The 27,817-nt window shown below is 40.9% G+C and overlaps 1 protein-coding gene across 1 annotated transcript in view; it reads right to left on the bottom strand.

The window, feature by feature from the left end:
* Positions 1 to 1,734: 1,734 nt before the first annotated feature.
* The window catches only part of LOC126245881 (uncharacterized), a 695,521-nt gene continuing 669,438 nt past the window's right edge, over positions 1,735 to 27,817 (bottom strand). Inside the window, exons 4-9 of the mRNA XM_049948351.1 lie at positions 26,602 to 26,783; positions 25,415 to 25,612; positions 22,020 to 22,178; positions 13,452 to 13,604; positions 5,465 to 5,828; positions 1,735 to 3,221 (exon numbers count right to left, since the gene is read on the bottom strand). Coding sequence (XP_049804308.1) covers positions 2,148 to 3,221; positions 5,465 to 5,828; positions 13,452 to 13,604; positions 22,020 to 22,178; positions 25,415 to 25,612; positions 26,602 to 26,783 — 2,130 coding nt within the window. The 3' untranslated portion in view covers positions 1,735 to 2,147. The remainder of the gene's footprint in view (positions 3,222 to 5,464; positions 5,829 to 13,451; positions 13,605 to 22,019; positions 22,179 to 25,414; positions 25,613 to 26,601; positions 26,784 to 27,817) is intronic.

The raw sequence follows: 27,817 nt of genomic DNA, 5'->3' as shown, positions 1-27,817 counted from the left end.
TTGGCGTAGACACCTCAGAGTGGTTGGTGGGTCACGTAGTCCATAAACAGCCCTTTTCAGTCTATCCCAGGCGTTTTGATAGGATTCATGTCTGGAGAACGTGCTGGCCACTCTGGTCGAGCGATGTCGTTATCCTGAAGGAAGCCATTCACAAGATGTGCACGATGGGGGTGTGAATTGTCATCCATGAAGACGAATGCCTCACCAAAATAAGGTTGCACTATCGGTCAGAGAATGGCATTTACGTATCGTACAGTCATTTCGGCGCCTTCCATGACCACCAGCGGCATACGTCGGCCCCACATAATGCCACCCCAAAACAGCAGGGAACCTCCACCTTGCTGCACCTGCTGTGTGTGTCTTAAGGCATTCAGCCTGACCGATTGCCTCCAAACACGTCTCTGACGATTGTCTTGTTGAAGGCATATGCAATACTCATTGGTAAAGAGAACGTGATGCCAATCCTGAGCAGTCCATTCGGCATGTTGTTGGGCCTATCTGTACTGTGCTGCATGGTGTTGTGTTTGCAAAGATGGACCTCGCCATGGACATTGGGTGTGAAGTTACGCATCATGCAGCCTATTGCTCACAGTTTGAGCTGTAACACAACGTCCTGTGGCTGCACGAAAAGCATTATTCAACATGGTGGTGGTGCTGTCAGGGTTCCAAGCCATAATCCATAGGTAGCGGTCACCCACTGCAGTAGCAGCTCTTGGGTGACCTGAACGAGGTGTGTCATCCTCCTCCATGTCCGAACAACATCTCTTTGGTTCACTCCGAGACACCTGGACACTTCCCTTGTTGAGAGCCCTTCCTGGCACAAAGTAACAATGCGGATGCAATCGAACCACGGTACTAACTGTCTAGTTATAGTTAAACTACAGACAACACGAGCCGTGTACCTCCTGGCAGAATGACTCGAACTGATTGGCTGTCGAACCCCCTCTGTCTAATAGGCACTGCTCATGCGTGGTTGTTTACATCTCTGTGTGGGTTTAGTGACACCTCTGAACAGTCAAAGGGACTGTGTCTGTGATACAATATCCACAGTCAACATCTATCTTCAGGAGTTGTGGGAATCAGGATGATGCAAAACATTTTTTGATGTGTGTACATTTCTGAAAATGAGGATAATGGTGCCTAGATGTTAGTTCAGTGCGAATGCACAAATATCAGCCAAACTCTTACAGGAGTCAGAATTTGTGAGTAGAGAGTTTAATGGATGAGGGAGGTCGCATTGCAGTGAGCAATATGTTGGAAATTTGAGTCAGTCGGGGACCTCACCCAGATGACCAAAGTGATTAAGTCAACCATTCATGAGAATTTTTCAACGTCTGCCATTGCGCTACCACAATGCCCTGTGGAGCTAGCTGGTTCTATTTTCCACCCAACCTTTCTCTTTCCTTTCCCATATTTCATGTTTCTGGGATGTAAACAATCTAAGGTGCAAATAATTTGCTCTTATGACACTGTATACTGTAAGAGGGCATATTCAGTATTAGGTTATGTAATTGCAAGATGCACTACAATTATCCAAAAACTGTGGAGTAATTAAAGTGTATACTACTATTCACTTTTTTTATTTATGGAATAATATATCTTCTACAGACTATCGTAGTGTTGTGTTACAGACAATAGGCATGTTAAAAAGATTTAAGCCATTTCCATCAGAAGTAAACAGTGTAGCATCAGGGCAAAATTGCTAAACATAATATCAAATTAAAGAAAGTATGCTTTAATTTTTCAAAAATAATATGTAATTATTCAGAAATATACATAATACAAAATATACATTCTTATTGCTTTCCAGCATTTGTACATAATCATTTGATGCCTAATACAAATGGAAACATCTGAGACCTTAAAATATTCTTCGGTCTCCTTCTGCCTCTTTATTCTCCAGTCATTTATTTAAAGCTTTTACTTCCACCATTACAAATTACTTGAAGGAACAGTCAAATGTGCTTATGAAGTCTCACGCATTTTCCCACAGACACAACTCTGAATTTTTACATGTATGACATTTTTATATAGACATCTCCTGTTCATCACAAATTTGAGTATTGTTGTTTCTACTGCTTTATCTAAAACACAGACACAACACACAAAAGCTTTGACTACAAAAACAGCTGCTAAATTTGACCATTTTAGTACCACTTTTCAGAATTTCCAGATGTGCTTATAATGCTGGTACGGGATGTATTAAGTAGAGAATTCTGATGGATACTTTCTGTTGATGGTGGCCACCTTAGTGCTGATTGACAAGACTCTGCTCTAGAAGGAGTTCTGTCATTAGCAGTTACTGAATCCTCTGTTCTGTGGTTTCTCTTTGTTAGTTTCCGTAAATGAGAAGTATCTGTGGAACACAATTGTGTTGCAGCTGGTAACAGAGATTGTGACAAGGTAACAGACTGCAGACTAGTTGCCCGCTGCAGGGAGAGGCGTAGTGGTTTCTTTGGAGGTGTCGGCCTTTGTGGTTTTGTTTCTCTAGGTACAGAATTATTTCCGAGTTTGCTATTGTCTCCATTTTGACGCAGCATAATTACAGATGATTCAGAAGTGTAATCGGAGGACTTGCTGCTCTGGTTATCTGTGTGATCATGATTATCAGACTGATTATGATTTGCACTTCCCCTCAATTCTGTTTCAGAGTCCATGGGTTTAACACTCCGCACTTCATAGGATTTGCATATCTTTCCATCTCTGAGTGTTTCATTCACACATCTAAGATTTCTTGTGGTGCTTTTATGTTCTGAGGTAGGTACGCCATTGTCACTTTTTCGATGATGGTGTGATTTTTCGTGATCTTTATGTCTTGTATGCTTCTGTTGTTCCAAAGTATCTGAACCATCTAAAATATATGAATCTGATGTGTGATGCCCATTCCTTAACTTGTGGGTCTCTGATAGCTGATGTCTGCTTCGAGGTTGTAATAAATGCTTTGAGGCAGAGATCCTCGTATGGCTTGCATCCAGTGAGTTGGTGCTTCGGGCACTGTGTAAGCTATGTTTATTATGTCTATGATAATGATGATGATTATGATGATGAAACTGTCCCGCCGATGACGAACAATCTGAATTCCCACCAAAGTCTAGAGATTTGCTGCTATGAGAATCTTGGGTCCTTGACTTCGGTCGTAGTGTTGGCAAGCAGTTTTTGGGACTAGCCATGCCTGGCAGGTTCGCAACAAGGGCCGTTACTTGTGGTCCTTTTTGAAACACCTGTAAACAGATCACATGAAAACTAGAATTAGTTATGAGTGTACATGAAATCAATTTATATTACAAAAAAGGAATTTCACTCGTTTCTTGCATCAGACAGATGAAATTGTTTCAATAAAATGAGTATCTCGGAACAAAAGCAAAGCTCAAAGGAATGAAACTTAATTTCTGCAAAAAATTGTACATGAAACAAATTTATTTTCTTTCCCTGCAGTTATTAGATGACTTGTAGCTAATACCATCACAAGGATTATCCTTTTAAATTACAATCAGTATTTCATAAAATAGTTGTCATGTCTAGTTTACTATCTATGCAGTCAGCTCCCATGCTGCCCATTATGTAATCTGGTTCATTACATAAGCAGTGTACAATAATATATTAGCAAGCAATGAAGAGTTGCATTCATTCACAGAATTTGAAATTGAAACCTTCTTCTCTGTGCAAAAAGTTAATTAATTAATTAAAAACAGATTTTATTTTTGTTTTGTAAACATTCTCATTACAGATTCTTAAACATTTCATCAGTTTATTATACTGTCATAAAACTGTTAATATAAAAGAGCTTCAATCTGTAATTTTTAATTTCATTCTTTATCAAAAGCAGTTTTATTTAGTCCTGGTATTGTAAAAAGTAAGTCATTGTACTTCATTTACTCAATTTATAAATGCACAAAAATGAAATTGAAGTCAGTACAAGAAATAAGGAAATGAGGAACACCCTGCTATATTCGGTTAAATCTACTGCCCAGTCAGGGCCACAGAGGCACAATAGAGTCCTTCTAACTCACTTCTGGATTGAACATTGCCTTACTATGCATGAAATCTTTTAACTGATCAGAGGACTTGTCACTGTGGGGTGCTAGTTGCAAATGTTCATTTTAGTGTTACACATGTTAGGGCAGGTTATGGTTTGTGTGGTAACTCACTCTGTTTTGGTCGACAGGATCAAAAACCCAAATGTGAACCAGGATTTTGTATTTTATCCTAGTGGTGCAGAAGAAGATAAACTACAAAGTTCTAAAATACTTCAAGTTTGTTGGTCTATATTATCTTCAGAACACTTGTCATATTTTTCTATTCTGCATAATGGTTGCTTTTAATAACTTTATTCTATTACGTAATGTATTTACCATGAACATTTACTTATGGGGGTACTGACTAATATGCAGTTTTGCACCTTAGCCCAAACACTCTCGGTAGTCTTAATTTACATTAACACCTTAACACTTACTTTTTAATTGTATTTATTTTTTATTACATTTGCTTAAGTTGAAGAATGAAATGACTTCATCATTTTACTAACTTTCTTGATGAATATTGACAGATATATTCCTTTGGTTGTATTTGTTCTGTTCTTGCTCATTTTGTATCCTTCTGTATAAGAGTTGGTGGTTTCCTTTATTTCATTACTTCCTTGCAACCTTACCTCTTCCATGTTTGCTTTCCTTAGTAACTTAGAAATAAACTATGTGTCAAAAGCTGTAACATCTGTCATGAGAAATACACACATTTTTTGTCAACAAGACTGTGTATGTCAGTAAAGAGTGGAAGCTTTAAGGGACACAAAAGAGCCTACAAAACTATTTTCATTATAATACAGAAAAATTATACTCTTAAGTGGAATGTATTCTCAAGGAGGGGACAAATGGCAGGCCGGCTGTAGCTTATGGATTCTCGTATCAGTCAGCTCACAGACTGGCTGCAGAAAGAAGAAGAGTGAGTCTCATACATTGTTTCTTATGGTCACTGGAGCAGACAGGAGACTGTCACCTGTCAAAAAATTCTTTATGGTCTATATTATCAACAACTGTAGATAACGTCGGTGACACAAGACAGAGGTGGAATATCAAAGAATGATGTTACAAAACATAATGATGAACACAACTGGAAGAATAATAATGCATCTGCTCCAGAGACCAACACCCTTCACAGAAAGCTGGAAATAAGAAGAGAGACTGCAGTATGACCCCTATCAAGAAGGGAGCTGAGATGTGATGGAGAGCTATACGTGAGAGGCAAAGGCTCTGCACAAATACTGTGAGGGTTAGCCACTATATGAGCAGAGCAGTATGGAACCGGCAAGCTTCATGCATCCTCAAGTCACACTCCATCAGATGCTGCAGCTCAGAGTTCCCCCTTGTGTCCAAAGTTTTTGCTCATACCAAAAAGGGTCAGAACTTAATAATTTTTTATCTGTAGATGTACATCACTGAAAGTTGAAAGAAGCACCATTTAGACTGACCTGCAGCAGGCCCTCAGTGGGGGCTGTAATGTCGGCCCTCACGCCATGAGCAGTGGCAGGATGCGCAGATGTCGCGGCAGTAGCAGCCCTCCGCAGTTCAGCCACCTGCTCCTCCAGATATGAGATCCGGTGTGAGAGGCGCACATTGTCACGCTCGGCGTCTTCGGCCCGCTCGCGTTCCCGTGTCACTTCCAGTTGGCTGCTGCAGGTACTCTGATGCCCGTGTTCACTGTCTGCATCACTGTGGCTGTGAGTGCGTAGCACCACCAACTGTGCAGGTGCCGGGGACACAGAAAGCAACCGCTGCAGATCAGCTGCTGATTTGCTGCCAGACATCACCAACTTGCCGTTCACCTCCAGCAACCTACAGTTCCGTGATAAACAAAATAATTATGTTCATAAATTTTGAGTTCTTAATGGCAGGTTTACTTTCCAAGAGCAAATTCTGTATCAGCTTCAGTCTGAAAACTAAAAATTCTAATTTATGTTACAGATGTCTGTTAGGAACAAGAGTAAGATCTGTGTAGAATGATGTTACAGAGAAGTGGCACGACACATTTGTTGCGAGCAAGGGATATGATGCATTTTGTTATGTTAAAATATTTTGAAGATGTCATAAATTAAATTTTTCATCTCAATTCATGTTACATTGTACTGACTTTATATTGAATCATTTGTAATCTTACAGGTTATCAAAATAATATGTACTGCTTTTCATAATTTAAACTGTAGTCACAGGGATTCTGAAACATTACACACATACATCACTGTTAAACTGAGGTCAAGGACTCTTTATTGTATAACGCCATCTTGTTTTACTGGATCCAAACCCAAAAACCAGCTGTAGGTTTGTCCAAGCAAGCAAGTGCTTTATTGCATGACATAAAAACTCATCTCTTTATTTCCACAGAAATCGACTGTTGTATTGGGTATCCCATAATATATCATAAGCAGTTCAAGGCATTGAATCAAGGTTTCCAGTTAGTGATAGTTTGCAAATGGCAAATATTGTGATATCTAATGATTGTAAACATTTTTTTACCAAAATATACAATTTGAGTTGTGGATGAATGAGTTGATGCATAGGGATGTTAATTAACCCAAATTTTAATTTGTGGAATGAATTTACATACATTAAATGTGGTGAATGCAACCACAGAATGTGTGCGATTTCCTGTCGTCGATATCGTGGCTAGCTGCATCCCTGAAAAACAGTTGCCCACACTCACTACCAAGGGATGTATCTGTGGCATCATCCATGGACATTTTGGATAAGGAAGATTTCAAGTGCTTGGGGAATAAACTGTGAAAGTTTTTGAATTGGCCTCTATGTTACATGGTTTCCTTTCATGTCGGAAATATGTTTTCTATACCTCAGTGTACAGAAAAATGGAGCTGCATCCTACCAGGAGTCAGTTTAGAACAGAAGGCTAAAATTAGCTGAAGTAGATGCAAAACCTATAGGGAGTCCTGTTAAATGAAGCATAAGCAACCATACCATAACCGAAAGGAAAATTAAATGGAGAAAACTAAAATTACAAGGAGAGATAATGGCTAACTAGGCTTGCCTGGGACAGGCTAAATTTCATGTATCTAAAAAAAAAAAAAAAAAACACACACACACACACATGTAGAAAAATGCTACCTATAGCGGAAACACTGAAAGATCACCCTTGACAACTGGCAGTGCTGTTGCCAGCTTTCAATTGAACAGCAAACAGCTGCAAGTGAAATAGTACCCGTCTGTGAAGCTGCAGCAACACATTGCCATAGAGAGACACTGTACGTATGCGAATAATCTGCACACTATAATTTTAATGGAGGAGGAGGAAAGAAAGAAATGTTGACCATAACTTGCGTTTTATTTACAAAAAAATATTTTAACATAATGATGCTATTCACCATCACTACCAGAAGAATCATTGTTGTCGTCCTTGGTTCCAGCCAGTGAATTTGTGATAACACTTTTTTTAAGGATGTTTCCTTCAGTGGTTGCATAATGGAATTCCTTCCACACTTCACCCACTCGCAAATCTGGCTGCTTGATATTTTTCCTCTCGGCGTGAATTTGTGGTTTTCATCAACCATCTATTGTGTATATCACTGCTTAAGTGCAGCTTTAAATAGCCACTTGATACACATATGTAGTAACTGCAACACATGTTATGCCTCCAGGGATAGTGACCAAATCAGTTTTCACTGTTTGTAATTTATCTTGCACTTCCTCAGTTGTGTGTCCACGGAAGCTGTGCAGGATCAACATATTTCATAAATTCAGTAATACACCACGGCGACATTGCCTAATATGCATCAACCAGTCAACCACAAGGTCATGGCCCATCCGCCCTTTTGGATTCATTTTTCACTGATGTTTTCAGAGTAGTTTCCCTTTGAAATATCACGTAAGGCGGTAGCTTTCATCCATCACCAATTACACACATCAGCACTGTACACCTTTGCTTCTAACTGCCACCAGTTCTTATCATGATGCTAGCGTCCCTTTTCCTGCTCACGGTGCTGTCGAGCAGCATCTCAAAACAGACTGGAGTTTGATCCACATAAGCAATTTTCGATAATATACACTCCTGGAAATGGAAAAAAGAACACATTGACACCGGTGTGTCAGACCCACCATACTTGCTCCGGACACTGCGACAGGGCTGTACAAGCAATGATCACACGCACGGCACAGCGGACACACCAGGAACCGCGGTGTTGGCCGTCGAATGGCGCTAGCTGCGCAGCATTTGTGCACCGCCGCCGTCAGTGTCAGCCAGTTTGCCGTGGCACACGGAGCTCCATCGCAGTCTTTAACACTGGTAGCATGCCGCGACAGCGTGGACGTGAACCGTATGTGCAGTTGACGGACTTTGAGCGAGGGCGTATAGTGGGCATGCGGGAGGCCGGGTGGACGTATCGCCGAATTGCTCAACACGTGGGGCGTGAGGTCTCCACAGTACATCGATGTTGTCGCCAGTGGTCGGCGGAAGGTGCACGTGCCCGTCGACCTGGGACCGGACCGCAGCGACGCACGGATGCACGCCAAGACCGTAGGATCCTACGCAGTGCCGTAGGGGACCGCACCGCCACTTCCCAGCAAATTAGGGACACTGTTGCTCCTGGGGTATCGGGGAGGACCATTCGCAACCGTCTCCATGAAGCTGGGCTACGGTCCCGCACACCGTTAGGCCGTCTTCCGCTCACGCCCCAACATCGTGCAGCCCGCCTCCAGTGGTGTCGCGACAGGCGTGAATGGAGGGACGAATGGAGACGTGTCGTCTTCAGCAATGGACACGTCTCCAGCGATGAGAGTCGCTTCTGCCTTGGTGCCAATGATGGTCGTATGCGTGTTTGGCGCCATGCAGGTGAGCGCCACAATCAGGACTGCATACGACCGAGGCACACAGGGCCAACACCCGGCATCATGGTGTGGGGAGCGATCTCCTACACTGGCCGTACACCACTGGTGATCGTCGAGGGGACACTGAATAGTGCACGGTACATCCAAACCGTCATCGAACCCATCGTTCTAACATTCCTAGACCGGCAAGGGAACTTGCTGTTCCAACAGGACAATGCACATCCGCATGTATCCCGTGCCAGCCAACGTGCTCTAGAAGGTGTAAGTCAACTACCCTGGCCAGCAAGGTCTCCGGATCTGTCCCCCATTGAGCATGTTTGGGACTGGATGAAGCGTCGTCTCACGCGGTCTGCACGTCCAGCACGAACGCTGGTCCAACTGAGGCGCCAGGTGGAAATGGCATGGCAAGCCGTTCCACAGGACTACATCCAGCATCTCTACGATCGTCTCCATGGGAGAATAGCAGCCTGCATTGCTGCGAAAGGTGGATATACACTGTACTAGTGCTGACATTGTGCATGCTCTGTTGCCTGTGTCTATGTGCCTGTGGTTCTGTCAGTGTGATCATGTGATGTATCTGACCCCAGGAATGTGTCAATAAAGTTTCCCCTTCCTGGGACAATGAATTCACGGTGTTCTTATTTCAATTTCCAGGAGTGTATATCAATGCTCACAGTTCAAATTTATTACGAGGTGATGAAAATTCACTACTTTTTCCTGATCATCGTCTGGAAGATGTTAAGCGAAGGTAATTTTCCTTCAAAAGCCTAATCCATCTTGATAGCCAGCTCCAACTAGCTCTGAAATCAGTGCTGCCTATTTCTTTGGCTGAAGCCATTGCTTTGAGTTGGTGCATCCATACTGTTGCTTCTCATCTATATTACTGCAGAGCCACTCAAACACTCCCCTCCCTCCTCATCCCCAAGCTCTGGATTCTTTGCTTTACAGCAACGGAATGCTTGCAATTACTATTTGTTGCTTGAAGACACATTTTGTTTTTTTGCCAGTCGTGAATACAACCCTATCTCACATTGTACTTTCCTCCCACTGCACAGTTTTCAGTGTCCTCTGCTTCTTCAATAATTTTAAGTTTCTCTTTAACTGTGTATGAGCAATAATGATCACTTGTAACCATAATTAACAAGTTAATATGTGATTAATACTTCACCTCTAATGTGCAACTGACATGTCACAGACTGAGGTCGCAAAATCGCTACAGTATAATGGAATCTGTTGTTGGAAGCGCAGTACTAACCATATGAAAATTAATCCACTCATCCCAGTTTTTTTTTCCTTAAATTCAGGAAAATGTCTGTGCTGATTTGCAAATATATGGTGTACAAAATTGTGTTACATGATTGGTTAAGGAAGATGTGTGAAGCAGCCGCACCATGCCCATTGCAGCTGTCAGGGGGTCTTCTTTCACTGCTTCTACTATAGCTTCTGGAACTTGCATTGTACTTTCCCTGGGAGGATGGCGTATAGGTTGGTGAAAGCTGGAAAGGAGTGGCAGTTTCCTCAGACCTGAAACTGAGAGGTATTAACCTGTTTTGAGGAATAGATGTACTGGCCTCATAAGAGGTGAATACCCCTCAACCTGGGGTCTGAGTGACCTGCCCTCCTTTCCAACTGTCCCCCTTTAATCCCAAAGGAAGAAACATTCAAGCACCAAAAGCTAGATTTTTCTGCTTTTAAGTGTTTTCTGAGGTAGTCAGTAACTGGATTTCACTGGCTTGAAATCCTAGTTTTTCTGGCGTTGTTGTGGACCTCCATCAGCTCTCAGTAATTGATAATCAGTCTTGCTGTGGGTGTGTGCATTTGGGTGTTTCTGTGAATACATGCACGTTTCCGGGGGGGGGGGGGGGGGGGGGGGGGGGGGGAACAAGAGCTCAGTAGCTAGAGCGACTACTGTTTACTGTTAGAAGTGTCTGTGTGTAGTCACAGATGTCGGTACAGTTGTATTTCAAGAGTGTAAAATTAGTGTAAAATTTACAGTTATATTTCTTTTTGCTACTTATTGGAGAGACTTGAATTTTTTTCATTTAGCCTAGGTGTGTGGAATTTTTCAGCAACAGTCTCATGTTGGTTGTACAGCTAATGGTGAGATAAAGTAGTACTAAGTGACCAAATATTATGGAAATAAACTATATTTTTCCATGGAAACCAGTGTGTTTGATTCTTATGCTTCTAAACTATTATCCCACAATTTTTATGTGATTCCAAGGACTTTACAAGCAGCTGTGTAAGGGTAACAGAAGGCTCATCAGACTTTATTTTGTTGTTGGAGTTTATATTGTAATGGTCTTCTACTTACTGTATGGATACAACTGTGTTTAGTAGGTAGTCCTGTTACCATTATACTGTAAGTTTCACAGTTCCTTTATTGGTTTGCACAGTAAAAGGTCTTAGCACAATAACAAAATTGCCAAGAGGATTACTTTCTTCTTGGCTTCTATCCAAACTTAATTTGTTAGTTTCAGTATGGGTTTTGTTGTATGAGGAGGTACCCAAAAAGAACCAGAATTATTTTTTAAAAGCTATATATTTTCAAATTGTTTACAAAACAACCTTGTCTCCTTCAAAACACTCTCCATTACAACTAATACATGTGTCCCACTGGTGCTTCCTCTGTTCTAAACATTCTGTGTACTCATCTTTAGAAATGAGAATAAGGTTTGTCATCAATCGACATATCGCCATTTTTAAATTGAGCAAACCACTCATACATTTGAATTTTTCCCATAATGTCAACCTGGTAAGCTATTTTCAACATTAAAACAGTTTCAGGAGCATTGTTACCAGGTAGAAAACAAAATTTCACAGTTGCACATTGTTCACTTAAACTTAACATAAAATATGCAACACAAGAACAAAACAGTGCTAGCAAAAACAAACATTGCAAATAGAGCAAGCCAGGTTGACAACACAGGTGGCACTGAACTGGCAAGGAGTTGTGCTACACATGCTTAGCGGCAGAATTGCGTATTACACAAGCTCCGCCCTCGGTAATGTTATTCTGGGTTTTCTTTGTACACCCTTGTATAGTAACTTTTACAGATGACAAGCTAAAAACAAAACCTCATCTGAAATATGGACCTATTTTCTACCATGTACAACTTATTCAAAAGCACTTGAAAGATTGAAGGCTACGGTATGGATGTGTACTTAGACATTACTTGCTTATCCCCACTTTTCTAAATGAACATTATTACTGTGCATTTCAGGAACTACACCTGCAATCAGTGACTTGTTATAACTGTAGTTTATGGAAGGTCTTCTCAAACACTACAAGATTTCAGTAACTTGACTTTGTCCCACAGACATCCAAAACCAGATGAATTACTGCTTTTCCTCTGTCTAATTTTGTTAGTGGCTGTTACAACTTTGATTAGTGCATATTTCACCATTGTCACTATGAGGTGCTTCTAACTTTTATTTTCATCTCTGGTTCTGTGGGACCACTGTAGCCAAAGCTAGTTGTTGTTCAAACAAATCACTACATGTAGGATGTGTGAGTATATGAATAAATAAAATATTGTAGCAAAAAGTACCACAAGGAAGCCTTTGAATTTAGATTTGAAAACATAGGCTTTGTTAATAACATTTTCAGTTCTGTAATAAGCACACTGAAAACAGAATCTGCGAAATAGTGTATACATTTCTGTACAATGGTTAAGAAAGTATTATTCAAGTCTGAATTGTTTTTCTGTCTAGTGTTCACTGAATGGCTGCTGCTGTTATTTTTGAATGATAACATATTATTAAATACAAATGTCTTAAAGGAAATTATGTAAAAGGATGACAGAACTCGAGTTCAAGACATCTGGATAACAATGCGCATAAAATTTGCAAACTGACACCGCAGACTGCTCTGAGTGCCCTATGCTAGGCTAAAGGATATTCTCTGCAAATTCGGAGTTTCCCCCAAAAATGATGTCAGTAGGACATTATGAAATGAAAATAAGTGAGATAAACAATTTTTAAATATCATGTCAGTGACTATTATTATTATCATTATTATTATTATTATTATTATTATTATTATTATTAAGACAGCAGCACCTAATTTCCACATATTGTTTTCCAAGTAAGATTATCTACTTTTAGTCCCTAGAAAATTAAATGTTATTCTCCTTGATTTCTGATGTGTGACAACAAAACAACACTTTTACAGCAGTTTTGCGTGATCGCTATGTTTTGTTGCAGTTAAGCAACAGTCTCTTTTATATAAGATATGGCCTTATATTTCACACTGCTGTATTTTTTAAGCACTCTTTTTGTTGAGTGCCATATAATTGAAACATAGCAATAAAAGCAATGGACATAGAATAAAAAGCTGCAGAGCCCCGGGAATTAATAGCGCCTCAGTCAGATGGAAATCTGTTTCTTGTTTTTTGACATTGGAGGACACCCACCCACTTCATGTTTGCTATATATGGAAACAACAATTTGTGAACTTTTTTTTAATTGCATAATACTCTAACTTGTGCAAAACTATAACATAGTCCTCATAATGAAATGTATATGTTTGATCCAAGAAGATATTTGTCTACTGCTCTACTTTACATTTAGCCCTTCAAGTGCTCTGCACTGAGGAGATATCAAGAAAACTCTGTCACACATTACCTGTCACCCTTGATAATGCCACAGTCCGCAGCAGCCCATTCAACATACAGTCCTGGGGCAGAGTCACGGGTACTGGCTCCAAACCGTGGGCTCTTCACATCATAGTCCACAGAGATAGCATGCAGTGTCACTCGATCTGCACCACTCACACAGCTGAAAAGAGATCCTTTTGATATTAACTCATTTCAATGACAGAGAAAACTACAAAGAAGAGCAGCAAATAGCTCACGTTGCTCTTCATTGTCACAACACACTTTTTTTGTGTCAACTATTAATGAGCACAGAAATGGAGATACAAATTATTTCAGAGAAACAGACTAAATTATAGTTATTACGAGGTGCATTCAAGTTCTAAGGCCTCCGATTTTTTTTCTAATTAACTACTCACCCGAAATCGATGAAAATGGCGTTACTTCTCGACATAATCGCCCTGCAGACGTACACATTTTTCACAACGCTGACACCATGATTCCATGGCAGCGGCGAAGGCTTCTTTAGGAGTCTGTTTTGACCACTGGAAAATCGCTGAGGCAATAGCAGCACGGCTGGTGAATTTGCGGCCACGGAGAGTGTCTTTCATTGTTGGAAAAAGCCAAAAGTCACTAGGAGCCAGGTCAGGTGAGTAGGGAGCATGAGGAATCACTTCAAAGTTGTTATCACGAAGAAGCTGTTGCGTAACGTTAGCTCGATGTGCGGGTGCGTTGTCTTGGTGAAACAGCACACGCGCAGCCCTTCCCGGACTTTTTGTTGCAGTGCAGGAAGGAATTTGTTCTTCAAAACATTTTCGTAGGATGCACCTCTTCCCATAGTGCCCTTTGGAATGCAATGGGTAAGGATTACGCCCTCGCTGTCTCAGAACATGGACACCATCATTTTTTCAGCACTGGCGGTTACCCGAAATTTTTTTGGTGGCGGTGAATCTGTGTGCTTCCATTGAGCTGACTGGCGCTTTGTTTCTGGATTGAAAAATGGCATCCACGTCTCATCCATTGTCACAACCGACGAAAAGAAAGTCCCATTCATGCTGTCGTTGCGCGTCAACATTGCTTGGCAACATGCCACACGGGCAGCCATATGGTCGTCCGTCAGCATTCGTGGCACCCACCTGGATGACACTTTTCGCATTTTCAGGTCGTCATGCAGGATTGTGTGCACAGAACCCACAGAAATGCCAACTCTGGAGGCGATCTGTTCAACAGTCATTCGGCGATCCCCCAAAACAATTCTCTCCACTTTCTCGATCATGTCGTCAGACCGGCTTGTGCGAGCCCGAGGATGTTTCGGTTTGTTGTCACACGATGTTCTGCCTTCATTAAACTGTCGCACCCACGAACGCACTTTCGACACATCCATAACTTCATCACCACATGTCTCCTTCAACTGTCGATGAATTTCAATTGGTTTCCCACCACGCAAATTCAGAAAACGAATGATTGCACGCTGTTCAAGTAAGGGAAACGTCGCCACTTTAAGTATTTAAAACAGTTCCCATTCTCGCCGCTGGCGGTAAAATTCCATCTTCCGTACGGTGCTGCCGTCTCTGGGACATATTGACAATGAACGCGGCCTCATTGTAAAACAATGCGCATGTTTCTACCTCTTTCCAGTCCGGAGAAAAAAAATCGGAGGCCTTAGAACTTGAATGCACCTCGTACTTTATGTAGTGGTGTGAAATCAGTTTCTCATGCATTTATGCAAGTGTGACTATATCTGTAAATACAGATAATGAGATTACTATGTTGTATTTTGACTAGTTGGACTCTTCCTCAGTGTCTAGGACTGCATGATGTATTGGCAGATGAATTTTGTGAATACCAATGGTTTGCAAGTAGTCACTAAGACATTTTGGCACTGCTCACAATGTGCTGCAAAGCACTGGGATGACATACACTGGTTTATGCCAGATGTCTGGTATGTTGTGTTCCAGCATTTGAACTGTCTGAATTTTGAAGTCCCACAGTAATTCTGCATGTTCGTTTTCAACTCTTTCTGACTTACGGACCCACCAGTTCTTTGGCACCACTGATAGCAATTTCGGCATAAGTTCCAGCTGATCATTTGTGCCATAGTATGGCTTGTGTTCTGAATTCTAATTTTAATTTCATATTTATCATAACTTGCTATATTGTAAAAGATTCTCAGATATTTAAATTTTTTTACTTGTCTGAATGTTTCAGTGTGGACTTTCATGTACAGGTGCGCACAAAATATTTTGTTTTGTTGAGATTTAATTGCAAACCTGTTTCTTCTGACAGCTTCAATTGACAGCTGTTTGAGAGCAATCATTTCTCTTCTGTGGCTTGTTCCCATATGATAATAATCAGTTCTTCTGGAATGAGATTTTCACTCTGCAGCGGAGTGTGTGCTGATATGAAACTTCCTGGCAGATTAAAACTGTGTGCCCGACCGAGACTCGAACTCAGGACCTTTGCCTTTCGCGGGCAAGTGCTCTACCAACTGAGCTACCGAAGCACAGGAGAGCTTCTGTAAAGTTTGGAAGGTAGGAGACGAGGTACTGGCAGAAGTAAAGCTGTGAGACCGGGCGTGAGTCGTGCTTCGGTAGCTCAGTTGGTAGAGCACTTGCCCGCGAAAGGCAAAGGTCCTGAGTTCGAGTCTCGGTCGGGCACACAGTTTTAATCTGCCAGGAAGTTTCAATCAGTTCTTCTGTTTCCTTCTTTATGGTTTCATCTGTCAGCCAAAAACAGATCTTACCATATCTGTTTTACCTTTGATCTTCTTCAAAAACCGCCCATGGAATGCTCTATTGGCACTGGATTCCAGTTTTCCAATGTTGATTCTTGCTTTTTGGTACTTTGAGAAGCTTTCTTTTTTGACCTCAATCAGAACTGGTTCTTGGCTATTTTTAACATAATCTCCCAATGCATGCTTCCCTTATTCCACTGTCCAAGATCCATGATGGAGTGGTTGGACCCTCGTGCGATCCCCAACATGGAGTAACTGGTAATTTTTGAAGATTTTCTTTCCATTACCAGTGGTAAATAAATATTGATAATAACTTTGGTTCACCCTGGGTATTTTACTTCCCTGGTTCTCACCACATCTATATCATTCTGCACCAAGAGTGACAGAATACTTTGCAAGGGTCGCCACTATGCTCTCTGTCAATGTCCTGCACTTCACACTCAAGTCGTTGCCTACACTGGTAACTGGCAACACGGGGAAGAGCATTACACCCGCCCACAGTTTCTGCTTCTGACTCTGGCTAGCCAAGTTTATATGCCTGGAAAATGATCACTTTTGCTTCTTAACATAATACTTGTCATGAATGCGTTATGCCTCCCATAATAAATACTATAGTGACTAAGTAACCTCACCATATCTAAACTGACCTGAAAATCAACACTAAATGATCTACGTGCATCCTGCTGTACATGTTACACTCAGATATGGCAGAAAGACGCTACTGGGTGGAGTGTCATGTGGTATATTGCTTCTTACCACTGCGCGTTACCCCACCTTTTTTGAATGTTCCCCTATACACACCTGCCACAGCTTGTGAGAACAGTTGGCTGCAGATTTAGCTTACCGCTTGTATAAGAGTGGTTTGAAAAGTTCTCGGAATCACCACAAGTGATCAGTGCTAGCGCAAGTTGTTCACATGATATTCATTGGATCTTTGCCTGTAGACACGTGTCACGTCTGTGCTCTTGGAAGAAATCTGTGGCCTGTGGCGGTGATGTGGCTCTTTTTTTGTTCCCGCATAGTGATTTGTGGAAATGAAAAAAATCAAGATTCAAGCAGTGATTAAGTACTTCGTAAATAATGAAAGCAAAGGACATTCATGCCGATTTCCAGACTACACTGAAGGACTCTGCTCCTTCATATTAAACTGTTGCCAAGTGGACAAATGAATTCAAATTTGGTTGGGAGAGCTTAGATGATGATTCACGCAGTGGTCAGCCAAGATGTGTCACTGCTCCAGATATCAATGCTAAAGTGCACAAAATGGTCATGAATGATCACCGATTGGTAGCCCATAAAATTGCTCATGCTTGCCAGATGTCATCTGAAAGGGTATATCACATTTTAATTGAAGAATTAGAAATGAAAAAATTATCTGCAAGAATGGTGCCGTGCCTATTGACACGCGTTCTCACACACGTGCCGTCGCCATGCAAAATTACACAAACTAAGATATGAATTGTTGGCACACCTGCCTTATTCACCTGATATGGCTCCATCAGACTTACATCTCTTCCCAAAACTAAAAATTTTTCTTGATGGATGAAGATTCACTTCAAACGAAGAGTTGATAGACAGAATTGACAACTATTTTGCAGGCCTGGAGGAAACTCTTTTTCAAGATGGGATCAAGGTACTGGAACATCGTTGGATGAAGTGCATTAGTTTACAAGGGGAAAACATTGAAAAATAAAAAAAGGTTCAGTGCTGTAAGTCCTTTTTTCTGTCTCGTTCCAAGAACTTTTCAAACCACCCTCGTACATTAAGCATGTATCATGAACGAGATAGGAATCTGCAGCTACTTTTATATTTAGCAGGCCATCTTATAGTGTGTGGTGTATGCATCAAAAAGAGATCTCACCCGTAACCCAGCTCCCTGCCCAATTCCTTTGGATACTGTGCAATTATCCGTCTGGCACCTACCTTTCAACCATCAGCTAGTTTTATGTATTCATGTCACATTAAATCACTCCATATTTGTACTACTGATATTTAACAAATGTGGCTCCTCCCTGTGACTGATCACCAGTCATTTAACAAAGCAGTAAAGGGTCTTTGAGGCTATTTATGCACAGTATATTACATTTGTTTATGTTGAAGGTTGTAAGGGGTCCGCAGGCCCTTACTACTAAGTTTGCGCTCACACGGGTCGACAGGGCAACTATCGAGTAGAGTGTGTGTCAGGTCGCGAGAGCGAAAGGGGATTCACCGGAGTGCCGAGTGCGGCTTGGGTAGATTCCCGCGAGGCGGGAAGAACTGGGCGGAGAGCAGTCAGTGTGGAGAGTGCGGAGTCAGGGTGTGGTAGGTTCCCGCGAGGCGGGCAGAGCTGTGCAGAAGCCAGCAGTTGAATTAATGCAAATTATCGGCAAAGGGAGTGGCCATTGCCGTGGTTTAACCCCTTTGTGTTAGTATTATACGGGAAAGTGAGAAAGTTTAATTACAGAGTGATTTTAGTGATATTAAGTGCCGATATTGAACTTCCGCGTCTACCGCGCCGGCATTACTTGGATTACAGTGATTGGATGTTGCGTGTGACGATTAAGAATAACTAGAGAAACCTGTGCTGAGATTAGCCGTCATTTACAGTGTATTGATGAAGGCAGTGGCTGTCTCCTTATTTTGTGCTTTTGCTGAGAATATAGATCTTGTTTGTGAAACTGTGTTGTGTCCTTCTTACCACCAAACAGTACGTATTACCATATTTGTGAAGGACAATACGGAATGTAACATCCCCTGAGCAGTCCAATCCGATTGCCAGCCCATTAGGTACACGGTCACATTAATTAATTATCTAATTTTGGGCTGCTATTTAGATCCCGAACGAGCGGGAACAAATAAAATAAATAAAAGGGCATGTTACAAGGTCCACTGCCAATCCTGGCACCAAACATCGATCCTCTGCAGATCATCTTGCATTTTACTATAATTTTCTGACATGCAATAATCATATACACAACAGCATTATGAATCTTTTCGCATTATCCATCAGGTTATTTATATTTAACATTAACAGCAGCAGTCCTGTAGCACTTCTCTTTAAGGTTATTCTGAAGCTACTTTCACAACTGACGTTTTCTCCTAACTAAGAACAGTTATTGAATTCTGTTTGCTAGGATGTCTGTCCACTCACAAAATTAGTCCAACATTTCCTAAGCTTGGTGACCGTGAGGAACTGAAATGAACATTTCAAACAGGGCACCACTATCTTCCGAATTGTAAGGATGAATTACGTAAGCTTAATTTCTCAAGGTCACTGTTTGTGGACTATAAGCTGATTCCTATGAATGAGATTTTCTGTTTTGAAAAAGTGGAATATGTGCATACATAAAATGTACAATTCTAAAACAAACGGATTTCAGCAACATAGGCATGATGTTACATGCATCCAGCCAAGAATACATTCTTGTAAAGAGAATGACTCACACCTTTTCCAATCATTTGGAATTCTTCAGTGATCCCTACTAAACTACTTTTTATAGGAGAACAGTTTCTTATATTTCTATAAAAAGTCATACAGATATTCCTTCAGGCCCACTTGCTCTTCCTCTGTTGAGTGGTGTACTGTGGACAGTTATTTCAATATCTCTCATTTTGGAAGTAGTTTAGTTGATGATCCTCAGCAAAACAGTTTCAGAAGATGAAATTCAATGCCCCTTCTCAGTATTGTAACCAGTGAGACTGAGACAGACAGGGAAGGGCAACTTGCATCCTGCCCCATGAGACGGATGGGTGTATCAGTTTAAATAAAGCCACAATATGTAATGTGTATCGACTAGTAGTAAGAGTACCCAGAACAGTTTGTCATGAAATCTCAAGGCTATTTCATTGTTAACCACAAAATTAACATAAGTTGCTCCCATACCCACAGCTCAGGTCCTAGATATACTCTTGCTGTGTTGTCTTCCATTTTGGTGCAAGTGTTATCATTGAGTGACAAGATGGATAACTTTGGCCCATTTACTGGTTTTACATAGACCCAGAAATTCTTTGGAATTTCCATCACATCAGTAGACAGAATTTGACTCTTGACTTTATTGAATACTCATCACATTGCTCTCCATGGCTAAAGCACATTTGGCACTACTCTTACTTCTTATTTTTAGTCCTGAGATGAATGTTTTGTGTTGTCCATTCAAGTAACCCTTTATTTTTAACCTAAAACTGGCACAAAAATCTCCTTAAACATCAACATACAGATTTCTACTTCAACCACGACTTAACATAACATCCATCTCACTGGCGCAATGTACAGTTACAGCACATGATAGATAATCTGTACATTACCAGAAGCAGTATTAGTTTTAGGTTGCCTATCTGACAGCTCCCAGGGGCAAGAAAAATTTGATTATCAATATTTCATGTAATTATTGACTGAATTTGAAATTTAAAATGCTGTCATAATCTACTCATTAAGAGGTACAGTATGATTTTAAGTTCAAAGTCTAACACAATAAGGCAAGTATTACAGTTAAAAATTGTATGTGTGTGTGTGTGTGTGTACACATGGGAGTTACTATTCTCTGAAGAGTCGGGTTTTTACTAGTTTTCTATATTTTGAACCAGTTTCTTTCTTTTATTGTGCCTTTGCCTCACACTATTGGAGTATCAGAATGACTATGAACAGATTTGGCAAGGTTAATTTAAGAGGTGGATGGATGCCTTTCCTGCCACTACCATGTGATCCACCCCCGAGACAGAATACATATGCCTCAACAGTCTGTAGTGTTATATATGTGAAAGCCATCGAAAGATTTCTAAATGTTTGCGAATCTTGCAACTGAAGCAGGACTTAGCCATTATTCACCTAGTGGAATATGGGAAACTGCCTAAAAACCACATCCAGGGGCTGGCCGGTATACCGACCCTTGTCATTGATGCACTGGGTGGATCCGATCCAGAGCCAGCACATCTCCCCATTCCAGAAGTCGCAGTTTAGCAGGCACAGCTATCTGAGTGGGTCTCTATTCTGAATCAACACTATACAGGTATAGTGTATAAAACAGCTTGAAATAACTGATTACTTTACAAATGAGTTAATGTATTCAATATTTGATGTTAAAAATATAAGTGAGAAAATTTTAGAAAAGGTTTGAAACTGTGCTTAAAGTTTGTAGGAATTTGTTAAGTGCTCTCTGTGGCTTTGCATATATAAGGCATTTGTCTTTGGCATTTCCACTGCTGCAACAGTATCCAGCATTACTATTTGGTGTGTGGAACACAAAAACAAAGTGTAAGTGATGCAGTTTTCAGATCCGAAACCCCTTGTATATCTATTCCAGGGGAAGACATAAATCGTCAACAACAATTTCATGCTGTGAAGGCTGCAATGGGTGTACACAAAAGGTGTGTGTTAGATCTTTGTTCAACTACAGTGCATGTCTTTAGTGATGTGGCAATATTAATTTTGCTCATACTTTTTTTGTGTAGCAGTTTTGCATATGCTGCCATTTGTCGGCCATAATGCTCTTCGAACATTTGAGACTTTCATTGTAAGTATCACTGTAATTAAACATGACACAACACACTCATTTTCCAAGCTGCACTAAATAAAATTCGAAGTCCATCACAGTGACCTTAGCTTAGCTTAGCTTCTCTCCCACAGAAAAGATATAGTGGAGGTATCTTACAGCTGTCAACATCTATCTAGTGTAGCCCACAAAATTTGTTCACTAAGCTCTGAATTCTGAATGTTTTTTCTGAATAAACAATTTTTTTTTTTCAAAGATTAAAGCACAGGACCAAAGTCACTTGTCTGAAGGATCAGTAATACTTGCGTTTTTAAAAAAAATATGTAATGCCATAACCATGTGTATAGTGAAATCCAAGAACAACATTTAATTTATTTCGATGAGAACACAGACTGACCTGAACAAAGATGCATTCTCTGGAGAATTTCGTGCACTGTCAATTTCTTCCAATGAAGTTTGCAGTGCCCGTGCTTCCTCCAGAAGACTAAGTAAATTCAGCTCCTCACGACCAAGCTGAAACTCTAGTTCAGCTTGCTGGATTCGCGCATCAATATTACTGTAAAATTACCAAATGTGTGTTACTTTCATACACAACACATTGTACACTACTGTTATTCCAACTATTGTAATCTTTGAGAATAATACAAAAATAAGTACTGATATAACACAGTGAAATTTACATTTGTGAGATGATTGGAAACTCAAAACCTATTAATCCATTACCTATGAGTTTTAAGCTAATTAGTTACTCATATGTTCCATAAATAACAAGGATATTAAACATACTGTCACATACATTGAGACATGTCACAAGTTTACCAGTTTCTCTCTCTCTCTCTCTCTCTCTCTCTCTCTCTCTCTCTCTCTATCTATCTATCTATCTCTCTCACTCACTCTCTCTCTATCACACACACTCATTCATTCCAACTCTTGCCTTTTCCAACTTGGAAGATCATTGTCCAGGTTTCTAGTTTTGTTTTGGTACAGTATTTCAAGGATGAGATGAGTCACTATCATCAGATTCTACAATTGATGAGCTCAGATGTTTTACTTGTTCGGACTCTAGCCTTGCTGTTGGAGGTTCAGTCTGGTTTTGGTCAATATAGGTAATATATCAAAATGTATTGTTCATACTAGCCACGAAAAGTGTCTAGTGGTACTTGTCAAAATGTTGTGCCAAAATACAACATGTAACTCAATGGACACCTAGAAATCCATATATATATGTGAATTAACTCCATTTTTGTTCTTAGTTTATGGATCCAGATTTGAGCCTCAATCTGACACACATATTGCACATACCTCACTACAGAGTAAAATATCCATACTCGCAAAGCATTGTTTGCCATGTCACTCCATTATCTCTATTATCGTGACATAAGGGAGAGAGCATTACATATGTGATACGGGAATTGGCATGGCAAGTTCTTTTCACACAATTTCATTTACCAACTTCTTCCTCTGAATGCCAACACATTTTATTGACTCCCACCTACATATGGACAAATGACCATCATAATAAAATAGAAGAAATTGGAGCTTACATGGGAAGATTTGGATGCTCATTTTTCCCACACACTATTCCAGAGTGGTATGGTCAAGAAATAGTCTGAAAGTGGTTCTGTGAACCACTCTGCCAAACACTTAAGTGTGAATAGTGGAGATACAATGTAGATTCTTCAGCCTTGAAGTAATGCCTTCATTTCCTCTCTTTTCGTTCTTTCATAAATAATGCTTAAGCTTTCTGAAGACCATACATTCACTGAGTGGTACATTCTACTCAACTGTGGCACGTGAAATAAATGTGTTTGACATTTTTAGCTTGTATGCATGGTCAGGCTGTAACTCAAAGTTCAGGAGCTCACAGAATACCTAGCTCCAACCTACAATGAGAGTACAATCTCTTGTTTGCTCTGTCACATATCCTGCGCCAGTGTTATCAGTCTGTGTGTTGCAAAATCTTTCACAAAGCAAGATACTGGGTGTGTAGCAGACTCTTTCACAAAGCAAGGTACTGGCATACAGCACAGTGTATGCCAGTTTCACCACTCTGACTAGACAATGCATGTACGCCACTGTGACATTATGTTTCCATATCCTTCTACACCTCTATAGTTTTAACAGTAAAATCCAGTTTAATTTCATTGTTTATCTGAAGAAATTCAGGGTGTTTCAAAAATGACCGGTATATTTGAAACGGCAATAAAAACTAAACAAGCAGCGATAGAAATACACCGTTTGTTGCAATATGCTTGGGACAACAGTACATTTTCGGGCGGACAAACTTTCGAAATTACAGTAGTTACAATTTTCAACAACAGATGGCGCTGCAAGTGATGTGAAAGATATAGACGACAACGCAGTCTGTGGGTGCGCCATTCTGTACGTCGTCTTTCTGCTGTAAGCGTGTGCTGTTCACAAAGTGCAAGTGTGCTGTGGACAACATGGTTTATTCCTTAGAACAGAGGAGTTTTCTGGTGTTGGAATTCCACCGCCTAGAACACAGTGTTGTTGCAACAAGACGAAGTTTTCAACGGAGGTTTAATGTAACCAAAGGACCGAAAAGCGATACAATAAAGGATCTGTTTGAAAAATTTCAACGGACTGGGAACGTGACGGATGAACGTGCTGGAAAGGTAGGGGGACCGCGTACGGCAACCACAGAGGGCAACGCGCAGCTAGTGCAGCAGGTGATCCAACAGCGGCCTCGGGTTTCCGTTCGCCGTGTTGCAGCTGCGGTCCAAATGACGCCAACGTCCACGTATCGTCTCATGCGCCAGAGTTTACACCTCTATCCATACAAAATTCAAACGCGGCAACCCCTCAGCGCCGCTACCATTGCTGCACGAGAGACATTCGCTAACGATATAGTCCACAGGATTGATGACGGCGATATGCATGTGGGCAGCATTTGGTTTACTGACGAAGCTTATTTTTACCTGGACGGCTTCGTCAATAAACAGAACTGGCGCATATGGGGAACCGAAAAGCCCCATGTTGCAGTCCCATCGTCCCTGCATCCTCAAAAAGTACTGGTCTGGGCCGCCATTTCTTCCAAAGGAATCATTGGCCCATTTTTCAGATCCAAAACGATTACTGCATCACGCTATCTGGACATTCTTCGTGAATTTGTGGCGGTACAAACTGCCTTAGACGACACTGCGAACACCTCGTGATTTATGCAAGATGGTGCCCGGCCACATCGCACGGCCGACGTCTTTAATTTCCTGAATGAATATTTCGATGATCGTGTGATTGCTTTGGGCTATCCGAAACATACAGGAGGCGGCGTGGATTGGCCTCCCTATTCGCCAGACATGAACCCCTGTGACTTCTTTCTGTGGGGACACTTGAAAGACCAGGTGTACCGCCAGAATCCACAAAACAATTGAACAGCTGAAGCAGTACATCTCATCTGCATGTGAAGCCATTCAGCCAGACATGTTGTCAAAGGTTTCGGGTAATTTCATTCAGAGACTACGCCATATTATTGCTACGCATGGTGGATATGTGGAAAATATCGTACTATAGAGTTTCCCAGACCGCAGCGCCATCTGTTGTTGACAATTGTAACTACTGTAATTTCGAAAGTTTGTCTGCCTGAAAATGTACTGTTGTCCCAAGCATATTGCAACAAACGGTGTATTTCTATCGCTGCTCGTTTAGTTTGTATTGCCTTTTCAAATATACCGGTCATTTTTGAAACACCCTGTAAAAATAGGATGATCAGTCGGGTTGTGACTCACATAAAACAAAATCTGTACAAATTAGGTATTTACTAAGGAAGCTTACTCTGAGACATCCAGCCGTTCGAGTGCCAGAGCCAGATTCTTAATTGCAAGCCGCTTGTTGTCCATGTCCTGGCGTAGCCTGTTGAGACGATCACGGGCTGCACGCCGCTCACAGTCACTGGCCAGTGGCACTGAGCCCCCGCCTCGCAAGAAATTTATGCCTCCTGGCCTTCCTGGGTTGCACAGCTGGCCTTTCAGACTGCAACACAGCGAAGTGTTACAAACAACTACCTAGCTGCCACTACAATTAGAATGAAGAACAACACACATTCAAAAATAATTGTGTAAGGGTTCTGGTTATGAAATTCTTAAGTTATGTGCAGTATTTAGTCCACAGTGTAGTTACAGTCACATCAGACTTTTTTACTATACAAAAAAAATTACAGAAAAACGAGGCAGCACATAAACGTCATTTCCATTCAGTAAACAATGATACTCGTGAGAAGTGTTTAGGTTAAATGTTGTTGCTAGTTTTGTAGGGCTGAGTTTGGTACGCACCCCTCTACAACTCATTCACAAGTTCAAATTCACATGCAGCCTATCCAAGTATGAACCTCCGTGAAACACAAGGAACAAGAATACAGAAAAAGATGAATATGTATGAAAATTAAGTCTGTCATTAGAAAATTAACTTGGAATGGCTATACAAATAAAGTTACACATGAAAAAACTTCTCTGGCAGCAGGAAGTCGTCAGGTCCATTTCTGAAATTTACATAACTAAATTGTTTTATAGGCCTCATTTTAAGAGGATAGATATACTATGAGTGTCTACGTACAGAGCTATTTAATACATCACCTTCACAGGCACATCATTTGTCACTAAATGTCTTCAAAAATAAAACACAAAATAGCTTAGAAAAAAGGCTTATTATTCATTCAAAAAAGTTGACAAATTGTCAAATGATAATCCACTTTACTAATTAATTCATAAGACTAATTATACCTTTATCCATGAAATGTTATATTTTCTCTTGTAATGTGTTCTTTATACACATTCATTTGTTAGTTGATAGTGTATAAGTTATAAATTAACTTAATATGTATTACGATACAATATATAACCATTCTTCCCTGAAATGTCAATACCCACTGTAAAAATTGTTTCTAAATAACTCATATGACATTGAATACACACTTTGACACTTAAAAAACCATGGCGTGTGTGTGTGATGGCCAAACCAGATACCTTTGTATGACATTCTCCTTATCCCGCAGTGCATTGCGCAGTGCCTCCAGTTCACGAGCCACATCTCTGGAAGTCCTCTGGACTTGTACACCGCCTGCAGAGCCTGTACTACTGGCTGCCACCTTCTTACGGCGAGGAGTCGTCGTGGCAGTTGTTGACAATGACACCTCAATACTTGCCATCTGAAATGCAGAAGATTCACTGAGAAAGCTGCAACTGCATTCTCTTCGTGTACTTCTCCCCTATTCCCTATCTGCAGATCAAAGTTTCCAGAAACACCTGAATCAATTGTAATTTGTAAATCTAAAAACATAAACCTAATTATAACAGTAAGATATAGCAAAAGATATGTGGCTGACAGGGCTGTGTAAGTTAAAAAGAAGCGACATTTTGAATGAATCACAACAGTACTGCAGATTAGCTGTAGCCGCTGTGGCAACTAGTATGCCTTTTTATCTCTGGGAATGAGTGAATATACTTCACTGCTAAAGTTCCAAGAGTCCACAATGCAGTACATGTTAAGAAACATATTACTTCCTCCAACATATACTGACATCCACTGTCCACCATGAGACTGAATGCCATGTGGTGGCGCTGCAGACACATCATATGATAAGGAAAATATAAAAGTCGAGCAGAGACAAGTAGGGAACCATTCTAGTGATGATATGGGGAAATCCACAGACACAAGTGACTTCGTCAGCAGACAGATTATTATGGCCTTGAGCCTGGAAACAAGCATCTCCGAAGTAGCAATGCTGATCAGCTGTTCAAGTGCTACTGTCATGAGATCTGTGGGAAGTGGCTGAAGGACGTGAAACTGGAGTTGGTGACAAGGTCGTGGCCATCAACACCTAATCACAGATTGTGGTAGTCGGGGCTTCTACACTACTGGCCATTAAAATTGCTACACCACGAAGATGATGTACTACAGACGCGAAATTTAACCGACAGAAAGAAGATGCTGTGATATGCAAATGATTAGCTTTTCAGAGCATTTACACAAGGTTGGCGCCAGTGGCGACACCTACAACGTGCTGACATGAGGAAAGTTTCCAACCGATTTCTCATACACAAACAGCAGTTGACCGGCGTTGCCTGGTGAAACATTGTTGTGATGCCTCGTGTAAGGAGGAGAAATGCATACCATCATGTTTCCGACTTTGATAAAGGTCGGATTGTAGCCTATCGTAATTGTGGTTTATCGTATCGCGAC

The sequence above is a fragment of the Schistocerca nitens genome, chromosome 1, assembly GCF_023898315.1.
Source record: "Schistocerca nitens isolate TAMUIC-IGC-003100 chromosome 1, iqSchNite1.1, whole genome shotgun sequence".
NCBI classification, from domain to species: Eukaryota; Metazoa; Arthropoda; class Insecta; order Orthoptera; family Acrididae; genus Schistocerca; species Schistocerca nitens.
Note: the sequence above shows the minus strand (reverse complement) of the source record. Positions and strands in the feature narration are given on the sequence as shown.